This window comes from Quercus robur, chromosome 8 (genome assembly GCF_932294415.1).
Source record: "Quercus robur chromosome 8, dhQueRobu3.1, whole genome shotgun sequence".
Lineage (NCBI taxonomy): Eukaryota > Viridiplantae > Streptophyta > Magnoliopsida > Fagales > Fagaceae > Quercus > Quercus robur.
In genome coordinates this window covers 7,618,224-7,630,416 of record NC_065541.1, presented here as the reverse complement: position 1 = coordinate 7,630,416, position 12,193 = coordinate 7,618,224, and the positions used below count along the sequence as shown (strand labels likewise).

General features: G+C 33.8%; 1 protein-coding gene across 4 annotated transcripts; it reads right to left on the bottom strand.

Moving 5' to 3' along the window:
* Positions 1–4,110: 4,110 nt before the first annotated feature.
* On the bottom strand, positions 4,111–7,893 carry LOC126694395 (receptor-like protein 7). 4 transcript variants are annotated; one of them, XM_050390635.1, is made up of 4 exons: positions 6,645–7,868; positions 6,420–6,563; positions 4,618–4,982; positions 4,111–4,491 (listed from the first exon to the last, which is right to left on the bottom strand). In XM_050390635.1, the coding sequence occupies exons 1-3, from the start codon at positions 7,789–7,791 to the stop codon at positions 4,639–4,641; spliced, it is 1,635 nt and encodes a 544-aa protein (XP_050246592.1). In that variant the 5' UTR covers positions 7,792–7,868; the 3' UTR covers positions 4,111–4,491; positions 4,618–4,638. The 4 variants fall into 4 exon arrangements, with proteins under 4 accessions (XP_050246592.1, XP_050246590.1, XP_050246589.1 ...); XM_050390633.1 differs by having other exon boundaries at positions 4,111–4,483; positions 4,618–6,563; positions 6,645–7,879; XM_050390632.1 differs by having other exon boundaries at positions 4,618–6,563; positions 6,645–7,873.
* Between the last annotated feature and the right edge of the window lie 4,300 nt (positions 7,894–12,193).

The following is a 12,193-nucleotide window of genomic DNA, read 5'->3' as shown; positions in this document are numbered from 1 at the left end:
AGTCCACAATTCTTACAACCCCAATTGCCACTGCTGTATTGAAATCTATTTAACATAAATCAAAATTTTTCTCTTCAAAAAAAGAATCAATGTTTTTCAAGTTCTTTATTTAATTTCCATTCACATTTTTTTTTAATTGGTAAATTATACATCACCTTGCTTTTATAGGAAGAGGAAGTGTCATTTGAGCTAAAGCCTAAAGCTCATTGGCTCATTATATGATTTTTCCCCTTTGTAAATATTATATAATCTTTAATTTAAATACAATAAAATAGAAAGAGGTGACTAGAGAAGTAACTCAAATTGCAAGGATTGGCCAAATGATAGTTGACAAGAGAAAAACAAAGAGACAAGGAAAATGGGAATACGACATTCATCTAGATCATTTGGTCCAACGTCTAATTCTTGGTGCGAGAATTGCGATAGAATAGGAAAAATGAGCGAATGCATTTTTTTCAACATATAATTGATTATTTCTAGACTTATGGTTTTGTGGGAAATATTTTTTTGTTGATTGTATTCTTGAAGCAAAAGACTTCTCTCATACCAACTAACATTAGATGATGTTGTGTTCAAAGGCTAAAAGTTTTCCGTAATTTATGCCAAGACTATGAACATACATATTGTTTGGGATGAGAATAAGTGATGTCGTGATCATAGGCTAAAAGTTGTCTATAATTTATTCGTTAAACAAACATATGTTGTTTGGGATTAGAATCTTTACACAAGTTAAATGCAAGACATATTGTCTAACAATTAAGAGAGCCCAATAGTTTGCATTGTATAAATTGATTAGATTTTTGCATAGTAAAGATTTTTTTAAAAGGAATAAATATAAATAAATTTATCAAGAAGAAATATTTTTGCAAAATTTGATTCTCTTGCATTTGTTTAATAATTATCAAAATATAAATTGTTACACTTGATGGAAGTCAAAAGTAGATAAGGCATTGCATGTTGCTTGTAGTATAGAAAATAATATTTGGAAATTCTTTGGAATTAGTGAATTTGAATTTAGTGTGTTTAATGGACTTTGTTAGTAATTTGAGGACACTGAGAGTGGTAGAGTGGCTTAATAAAATATTTAATTGGTCTAGGATCACTATTTTACTCTTAAACTCAACCTCTTTTTAAATAATGTGGGATTCAAATCCTATAAATGTATAATAGCTCACTTTTGTGATTTATATAATTTTTTTAGTATTTATCCACCTTTATTTTCAGTCATATCATTTTTTATTGTGATAATTGGTAATGATCTCTAGGTTGTATGGAGTCTCTTATTTTTTAATTTAATTTTTTTATGTGGATAATTTAAAAAAGAGAAAGTAATACAATTTTTTGTCAGGTTTCTTTCTAGAAATTGATATGTTGTAATTATTTGAAATGGTTTTTTATTGGAACATGCTGGAACCATATCATAGTGGTGTTTAGATGAATGTTGTTTATTTGACTAATCTATTTATACATATTTTCAACGATTATTTAGAATTAGAATTATCTAATTTGATTGGTTTTAAATGATTGTACCAATAAAAGTGAATGTATATAACCTTCGTTCAATTATTCCGTGCATCGCACGGGTTAGCGACTAGTTTAATATAACACACACACACATATATATATATATATATATATTGCTACAGTATTCACCATATCTTTATTTTGTTTTTTTGAGTACACAAATAGAGGATTCTCAGGAGAAAAAAAGAAAAATAAGAGAGTGATAGATATTGTGATTAAAAGAGCGACAATGAATGGCTTCTTTTATTTACAACTTTTGTGTGTGTTTGTTATTGTGTCTCAGATTTTGGACTTCCCATGTTTGTTTTCTTATTAAAAGCTGTATGATACTAGATCTCCCATTTGTTGCATTTTACATGTTTGTGGAAATGCATGTTAGAATTATGTGATTTATTTTTTGCATTTTTATAGAGTTTGTGGGGCTTAACTGGGTGTTTATATTCCATTTCCTATACAATGCCCAATGCACACCCCGAAGGGACATGAACTATTGCTCTTGTTGTGAGCTTAGGTAAGAATTGAAATCCATCATCCTTTTTATTTATTTCCCTTTCAGTTTTGTTTCCTCAATACTTATTTGTTATTTATACTCATGATTTCTGACACTAACCATTGATAAATTCATCAATGATATGGAAAGAGAGAAGCTTGTTAGATTTAGCTCTAATATAGCTTTTGATGGCTATTAGTGTTATTTCCTTATTTTGTAATTGTTGTATGCAAATACATCTTTCTTTCTTTTTTTTTCGTTTTCCTTTATTAGATTTTTTAAATCTTATTTGTAAATATTGGAAAACTAATGCTCTGACTATGTGCTCCTTACATTTGATTATTTTAGATACGAGTTTTTGCATATGTATATAGGGTGGATTGAAGGAATAAAGTTGGAAGAGAGAGATGGCACTTTGCTATCTTCATATTCACACGCTTATAACCTTCATATTTCTCTATCTTTTTCATTTTGTTATCTTTTATTTTCTTTGTGGTGACTTTCCATTTCTTCACCATTTTCTATCTTTGAAAGATGGTGAAATTATGACTTTGTAAACGACGGGGGAGGCGGGCAGGACATTGGGTGTGTTTGGAGACTTACTGATAAAAAAGACTTAAATCTTTTTTTTGTTTTTTAAGAAGAAAGCCTTGATTCTGAGTACGAAGACTTGACTTTGTAACTTACATTGTGACAATTTGGTTGGTTTCCTTTTTTTGAAAAAATCAACTGATGGGTGGTTATTAGAGACTAAACAAGCACTAAGAAAAGGACTCAGCAGGGGTCCTATCATGGAAAAAATGGGGCGTATGATCACTACAAAAATTATTTATTTATTTCTTTTCAAAGGCTGATAACATTGAAAAAAGTACTAAAAACCAAACAAATTTAAGGCTTTTAGGACCTATTTGGTAGAGGAGTTTGAGTAATGTTGTTTGTAGTTTTTTGAAATATATGTGAGTGAAAAAATGTGTTGAAATGTATGTAATGTTATTTAAGAACTGAAAATGAGTTATTTAACAACTTTACCAAATGGGCCTAAGTGATTGAAGATAACAATATGTTGAAAAAACTCAAGTCTGTTATAGTGGACTACAGATATTTGACTAACAGCACCATGTTGGGGAAGAAAGTTGCACATAAGTTTTTTAGGTGATTACCACTGCTGAGTCCATTTCTTAGTGCTCATTCACTCAAAAAATTCAAGATAATACTGATAGTAATTAAAAATCATAATAGAGACTTATTAATATTCTCATATTTCCATTTCATTGATGTGTTCCTTCATAACTAAAAAAGTGCTACCCACTACTCAGTATATGCTAAAGTGTGTCTATATGAGAAAAGATATCATTGCATAGTTTTATAAGGTGTTAAGTAAAAAAAAAAAGGAGAGGAAGAAGAAGAAGAAAAAAGAAGAACCAGTGCAGTTTATATGACTAGTTACTCCAATATTTACCACATCTAGTTTTGCGAGGAAACAGATGAGGACCTTTATAAAAAAAAATGAAAAATAGATTATGATAGTGACTTGTATTTTTTCACAAGCATTATAGTAAAATACTAAAATCTCATTCTGCATAAATGGTTCATAATTTAATGTGAGTAATTTTTGGGTTTCATTGGCTATATTTTTGACAATATGCTATTTTACATTAGCTGGTGCTAATGCTCTAATCCATATTGAATATCTTGCTAGCTTAGCTTTGGTAATTCTTGTGGTTAACAGCCATTAGCTTTGTAAATTCACACTTGTTTGACAATATTGGGGAAGACTTTGATCTCAAGAATGGTGGTTTTTCTCAACACATAAGACCTCCTGAACGTAAAAACCACTGTGGATGAATTGTTAAGGAAGATGAATAGATTTTGGTTGATAAATGTCTTGAGTTATACCATAAAAGATAGTACTACATTTCAGGTGGAGTTCTGACTATTACTGTTGGCTTCATTAATCCCTCTCTCGTTCTTGTAATTACTAGGAGTAAAATAAAACCCACTGAATGCATTTCTTTTTCAATTTCTGAATTCTTGTTTTAGGATTTTCTGTTAAAAATATTCTATTCCGGCATTCAATAGAGAAGACTAGAAGTATGAGAAATAACGCAAGGCCGACCTTAGAACTAAATCAAACATGCCAGACACTGACAGTCTCAAAAGAAACAAATAAACACATGAAGTACCCTCAAATACATAGATAGAGACCATGAGAACCCAAGATACCCCAGGGCTAGCTATGTCCAATTTGTCACACAATCTCTTGACAAACAGACACGGAAAAGTGTAAAAAAAAAAAAAAAAATACAAAAATAAAAGTTGAACATATCTATAGTAAGAAGAATAAAATAGCACCTTAATTCATTCAAGCACGATCCACTCCTCATTAGCCACCATTCGAATGCCCTGATGTAATTTAAAGGCTCACAATCTTCTCTCACTGCTAGTAGAGAATAGGGTCTTCATCACTTTCTACTTACCTTGCAAGTTTATAACACAGAAAAATTATAGAATATACAAACTACTAATATTGTTTCTAATTCTAAGATATGTTTATTTGAAATCATAACATAATATAATTCTCAACAGAAGTTTGTCAAGCTCACCTAAGACCACCCTTGAATGCATTAACTTCTTCTTCGCCCAAGTCTTTTATTATTAGGCCTTCTTGTCTTTCCATTTCGTTCTCCTTCAACAAACCTTACAAGCCAATGAGGTTTTTCTGTTTTAAAAGCAACATATCCCACAGCTAATCCAAACACCAAGCCACATCCATAGCCAATTAACACAGCCTTCCAACCAAATCCACTTGCAAACATTGAATCATTGTCTTCTTGGAATATTGATGGTGGTGTCAGTGGTGATGCATCTGTAGTACATTGCTTAGACAATGGGAACCCACACAGTCCCAAGTTATCATCATAAGAGTCATTTTGGAATGTAGCGAACTGTTTACCTTGTGGAATGAGTCCTGTGAGATGATTTTGTGAAAGGTTTAATAAAGCCAAAAATGTTAGACTTGTCAATTGCATAGGGATTTCCCCAACAAGTCTATTTGAAGAGAGGTCCAATGATTCAAGTGCTGACAAATTTGCCAATAAAGATGGTATAGAGCCGGTTAAGCTATTATGGGAAAGATTAAGCAATCGGAGAAAGTTAAGACTTGCAATTGCCTCTGGAATCTCTCCCTGGAATTTGTTACTCGATAAATCAATGGTTGTGAAGATGGTTGGGATTCCAATTGGTGGAGTCTCCAAACCTTTCACTGTCACCCCTACTGTATATTTATAATAAGTTGAACCCGCCATATCATGAAAATAATTTTCACCCAAATATTCCAATTCTTGCTTACCCTCATCATTAATCATCATGGCTTTCATGTTTCCAAAATAATGACTTGGTAAAAGACCAGTAAACTCATTGTGAGAGAGATCGAGAATTTGTAGTTTAGAGAAAAACATCCCACTAGTATTATGAATTCCTATGGGGCCGTGAAATCTATTGGATCTTAGGACAAGAACATGTAGCTCAGAAAGTGCTTCCAGCCAATACGGAAATGAACCATTTATCTTGTTATTTCCAAGGTCTAGAACTTCGAGACTTGTACAGTTGACCAAAGATGGTGGCAATAGTCTTTCCAATTGATTTCCATTAAAGCTGATGGTTTTCAATCCTGTGCAACCTGCAAGTGTTTCAGGGATAGTTCCTTGGAAACTATTCATACTCAAATCTATCACTGATAGAAAAAAGTCCAAGTTTCCTAAACACCGTGGAATAATACCACTCAAGTTGTTATAGGAGACATCCAATATGGTAAGGACACTTACATTGCAAATCCCCAAAGGGATTTCCCCAGACAATCTATTGTTTGAGATTGAAAAGAATTCCACCGAAGATGGTGGAATAGGAAGCTGTCCTTGTAGTAGATTTGCACGAAGGTCAAGTATCCTTAGATTCTCCAATTGAGGTAGCTCTATACTTGATAAAAAGTTGTAAGAAAGATTTAGGGACATCAGATATTTCCCAGTTCCGAACTTGTATTCTGGGATTCGGCCAGAGATCTTATTATCAGAGAGGTCTAACGTTAGAAATGGTGTATTTAGGAAATTTGGAAAATTAGTGATGTTGCATGAAGCTAATTCCAAGTTATTCAATTCGGGGAAGGTATGATTAAAATTTTTGTTGATGCTTACTGACAGACTATTATGTGAAAGAGCAAGAGTGCCTATTTTTTTAAACTTTGTGAACATTTCAAAATTCACAATGCCACTCAAGTTATTTGATGAAATATCAAGTTCTGAAATGTTCACAAGAGTGGAGATTGACTTTGGAATACAGCCATATAGCCTGTTATTATCTAATGTAAGAAACTGTAATGAACTGCCAAACTGGAATTCACAAAAGTTACCAGTAAGCTGGTTATCAGACATGTAAGCATCCGTGAGTTTTGTGAGGTTAGGAAAAAGGTCGGGAATTTCACCTCCAAAGTTGTTTTGACGGAGGTCAATAAGAGTGAGATCCTTTAGGAATGAAAGTGACACGGGTATTGGTCCTGCAAAATTGCAATTTTATGAGATTCAAAAGATTTCCAAGAGCTATGCATAGCCAACTAAAAGTGATGATGAGATCTTACCACTGAGATTGTTGTTAGATAGATCCAAGCGAGAGAGCTCTCTGAGATTTGATAGTGTTGATGGTATCTCACCACTAAAATGGTTATTTGATATATCTAAAAGAGTGAGTTGTGTAAGATTACCCACAGATGCAGGAACTGATCCAGTAAAATTGCATCCATTCAATACCAATTGCCTCAAGAATTTTAGATTGCCAATTGATTTTGGTAATTCTCCTGAAAAAGCTGTCTCAGATAAATCCAAGAATCTTAGGGGATTGCTCCAATTTGACAATGGAAAAATCCCCGTGAGTTCAGAATTACCAAATAGATTCAGCTCACGTAGGTTTGGTAGTCGGAAAATGTTATCCGGTAACCTCCCTCGCAATTCACAACTTTTGAGAGAAAGGGACATCAAAGAAGAAGAGAGATTCATGAAAGAAGTAAGCGAAACAGAAGACATGTCACTAAGATCAAGATGAAGGTCTCTTAGCTTGGTCAGATTCTGAACAAGCCTTTTAACCACAGAGGTTTCTAGACTAAGATGAAAGATGGATAAATCTAGCGAGGCCAATTGGGAGAGTTGAGATAATTCATATGGGACTTGGCCAGAAAATGCAGAGTTAGAAAGGTTAAGATAACTCAAGCTAGCAAATTGACCAAACCGAGATGAAATGGATGAAGAATTGAAGTCATTCAAGGCGAGGTTGAGATGTTGTAGGTGAGAAAGAAGAAAGAGGGTAGTGTTGGAAGGGATGGTGCCATAAAGCCAGCTACAACTGAGGTCAAGGCCAATCACGTCCCCCCTCGCACTGTCACAAGTAACTCCATCCCATGAGCAGCAATCGGTGGCATCCTTCCAAGACTCCATCTTTGGATAAGAATGATGACCAACTTCATCACAACTGGAAGAAGCATCTTCTGAAAAAGTAAACAATTGCTTAAATTGGAGCAACGCAGAGCTCTGGTCTTGGGAGCACAGTAATGCTGAAGAAGAGGAGGGAAAAGATGATGATGTAACTTCAGAATACAAGAGCAGAGAGAGATGCAAGATTTGAGAGAGCCACATTAACCACCTCATCATTTCTAGTGAGATATGAGTATCGTGAGGAAAGAGCTGGAAGGTTATTTTATAGGAAAACTCAGGAATTGATGATGAATACCTCATTTCTTGTCGACCTCATTTTTAATATGATTGATCAATTTCTGAGGATAAGTTGGTTGACTTTTTTTAACTTTCAGAACGATGGGACAGGTGGCTGGATTGGTTTGGAGAATTAATTGCAAACTACTATTCATTTTTTGAAGTTTAGGACATGGAAATATACACGTAATTGAGAAGACTTGGTTGGTTTGCCTTTGAAAAAATGGCAACAGAGGAGTGGTTAAGATGGGGCGTGTCAATTTTGACTCTAACAGTGAAACATGCATCAATTTGGGGAAGAGAGTTGCACATTTTTTTTAGGCTATTGATGACATTGTGACGTAAGGTCCCTTTCAATTCAAGTTTTACTTGTCTAGCAAGGGCCTTGCTGCTGAGTACATCTCTCCGTAATGGCATCCTTATCAAGGATGTCAAATGTCAAATATTTGGCATTTGACACCCAAACTCTTAAAAATCACTTCCATCAAACATGGTAAATGTCATAATTTTTTGCATTAATGAACAGTGCGGTCTCAAATCAAACATGGTAAATGTCATAATTTTTTGCATTAATGAACATAATTTTTTGCATTAATGAACAGTGCGGTCTCAAATCAAACATGGTAAATGTCATAATTTTTTGCATTAATGAACAGTGCGGTCTCAAATTTGAGACCGCACTGTTCACCAATGGTAAAAGTTATACTCCCTCCGTCCCACTTTATTTGTCCTGTTTAAAAAGTCAAATTTTTTAAGAGAACATCATTTATTGTCTTGTCTACCTTTTAAAAATGTATAAGTTTCCAAAACTACCCTTAAATAAATTTATCAAAAAATTGAATTAGTAAATTAATAGGGGTATAATAGGAATATTAGTAAATTAATGACTTTTATTTTTAGAAACAGGACAATATTTTGGAACATCTCAAAATGGAATAGAGGACAAACAAAGTGGGACGGAGTGAGTATTATTTTTTATTCCGTGGGACCTGCTTACTTTTCTTCTTATATTTTTTCTTTCTCCTTTTTTTGGCTTTCTTCCATCTCTCATTCTTGCTCTCCAACCATGTCTCTTTCTCTTTTCTTCTTTCTTTCTCTTTTCTTCTTTCACCAGCATCCACAACTGAAAACCATGGCGGTAGTGGTTCGGTGAAACCGTGGAGAAGATGAGGTCGAGTTTGTGGTCTGTGGGTCTCTGCTGTTGATCGGGGTGGTTGGGTTGCGGTGGTTCGGCGAGCATGCCTGGGTTTCGACAGGTGTGGCTGGGTTTAGGTGGGTTTTGTGATTTGATTTTGGGTGAGAAATTTCAAAAATATGTTCTTTCTAATTTTGGGTCTGTGATTTCTAACATGGGTTTGTGATTTGTGGTGGTACTGGGTTTGATTGGTGGTTTTGATGTTAGTTTGTTGAGTTTTTTATTTGGTTTTGGGTGGTGGGAATCCCGATTTGCAGAGGTTGTGGGTGCCGCCGGTGATGGTGGCTATGGCTGTGCTGTGGTGGTTTGTGGTTGGGTTTGTGGGTGGTGGGTTTGTGGTGGTTGTTGGCTGCTGGGTGAGGTGGCTATTGGCTGTTGGGTGTGGTGGCTGTTGGGTTTTGTTATACCAGTGGTGGTGGTGGTGAGTGGATGTGGTAGTGTGGCACCGGCGGTGCTGTGAGAAAGAGAAAGACAGAAGAGAGAGACAGAGGAGAGAGGAAAAATAAAAAAATTATTGAAAAATAATAAAGAAACAATATTTAAATGAAATGGTAAAAAAAATAGAAGTTTTGATATAGGTCGTATGGTAAAGTGGTGTGTTATATGTTATAAATATAGGTTTTGAGAGGATAAATGCTAAATTTTTTAGAAGTCTTGATAAGGATGCTCTAACAAAGTGCTCATGGGGTTTAGATAAGGGAAAGTTGAAGCTACGATATTAGTATCATATTATAATTATCTTTAAAAAGAAAAAAATATACTTACAATGCTCCCATAAAAAAAAAAAAAAAAAAAAAAATCAAATAGTCCCCATTCAATAAAGAAACTCAGGCATAGGAATAAAAAAATCATTCGAGACACTAGTAGTTGTTAGTGTTCTTAAAAAATAATAACAAAAGAAAGATACACCACCGTGTAATGAATTAGAGGGGCATGTTTTTTTGTCTAATTAAAATTTATGTGATTTCATAACTAAAAAAAGTTCAAAAACCCACTATTGAGTATATGCTGTGCGTCTCTCTCTCTCTCTCTCTCTCTATATATATATATATATGATAATCAAGATTCTCTATCTAGAGGTACAAGGGAATAACACTTCACCCCAATTTTGAAGTAAAAAAACACCCTATTTCTTTGAGATTTGAAGAAAATATTATTTCCCTAATTCCATCAATATCGGTAAAAGAATATATTCTAAATTTTAAAAAGATTCTCTTTACAAAACTTTAATCATGGTTAGTGAAAACATAGCCAATGGAATTTAAGATAAAAAGAAAAAAGGTTTTCCAATACTAATGGCATGTTTGGATTGAGGGGGGAGAAAGGGATAGTAAAGTAGAGTTGGCCAAAAATTATGTTAATTTCTATCCAACTATACTCTACTCTCCTCTATTCTCCCTCTCTCTCCTCAATTCAAATAGACCATAAAAGACTTGCAACAGTGTTTAGTTAGCTAGATTTCATTGACCTAAAAAGTGTTTTGAGAATGGGAATTACAAGCTTGGGGATGGGTTAGGATCCAATGCTCTATTCATACCAAAATATAAATATTTAAAATTCAAACAGTGGAATTTTTTTATTATATTTTGTAGAAGATTCAAACAATGGGATTTTTTTTAGGATAAACAAAAGTAATACAACTAGAACCATACAGTTCGAGCTAGAGGAGACACCTATGAATGAAAATAACAACTGAGACAACATTATAATAAAACTACTAGATCTAAACCAACTGCCATATTTATCTAATTAATTCCCCGTAACAACAAACAAAGACAAAATGAAAGAATTCCTATGCAGAGCAACGCCCAAAACTTTTAGAGAACCTCAACTAAAGCTACCAAAATTTGCTTCTAAATATTCTTAAGTGTGGGCAGTAGCAGATTTGGCTAGGGAGACAGAGTTAGGTCATGGCATGCCTTGTCAAGCTTCGTTGTGCTTATTCCAAATCATCCAACTAGTTATAAAAAATATTTTATCTCGTGGTATCAATTGTTGTGCTTATTCCAAATCATCCAACGAGCTTCATTGTACTTATTCCGAAGCTACCAATTGTTTGATTAATTGCCTAGTATCTAAGTTATTTTTTTACTCTTTTACTGGATTTTTTTTTCTACTTTTCCTTTTCACTAATGGTTATTTTCCTTGATCATTGGTTACAGTCTCTATCACATTGAAATAGAAAATTGATCATATGTTCTCTTTTTTCATCACTTTGGTTTGTTTTGAGTTATGTTTAATATTTAGTTGTATTTTGAAGTGGGTATTTGAATTTCACACAATATTTGAATTTTTACTTCAACGAGTATACCAACTAATTGATTAATTTCTAACTATAAACAATAGGCTTTATATATTGAAACCACACCACCATATACACATATGACAACAAAAATTATTATATCAAAAGAAAACAACTGAAAGCTTAATTTGTGTGAAAACACTAATGCTTATTTAGATCCCCAATTTTAAATTATGGCTTAATTGCTTTTACTCTAATTTATCTAAGTGCGGAACAAGAGTAAAATATGCGCAATAAACCGAAACACTACTCTAAGTCATAAGCAAGTACAATAAGCGATAAATGTAAAGCTTAAAGAGGAGGAAAAAGAAATGCAAATACAAGATAACACTAACACGTGTTATCGAGGAGGAAACCGAAATACTTGGCGAGAAACCTCTCCGCGGCCCTCCAAGCCGAAATCGATCCACTAGTGAATAAGTTGAAGTACACAAATATAAAAAAAAAAAAAAAAAAAAAAAAAAAAAAAAAAAAAAAAAACCCTCCATGCCTAATCTACCCAATGTACTTGAGCCCTCCAAACTCCTTCTACCAATGAACTTTTTGGAGTCTTGTCTTCACTAGTTATCTGGATCCTACAATTCCACCTAATTGCATCCGCCACTCAATGACTTCTTCCAATGCTTTCCAAAGGCACCAAAACTTCTCTCAACACTCAGAGTGGTTAAGGTAAGTGTTTGGGCTAAGAACCTCTCAAGGATATGTAGATGAAGAGGTGGGAGTAGATGGAAGCTTTAGAGAACTAATGTAGAGGATTGTAGGTAAAACAATCTCTAACTCTCAAGTGTTTGGTTAGGGTTTCTCTCTCAAAAGTTTCTTCAGAAAAATACTCCTCCTTACATTTCATGGGTAATGAGGGTTTATATAGTTTTGGCAAAGAATGGGAAAAGTCACACTCAAAAAAGCAATAGACAATAAGTTTCACAGGT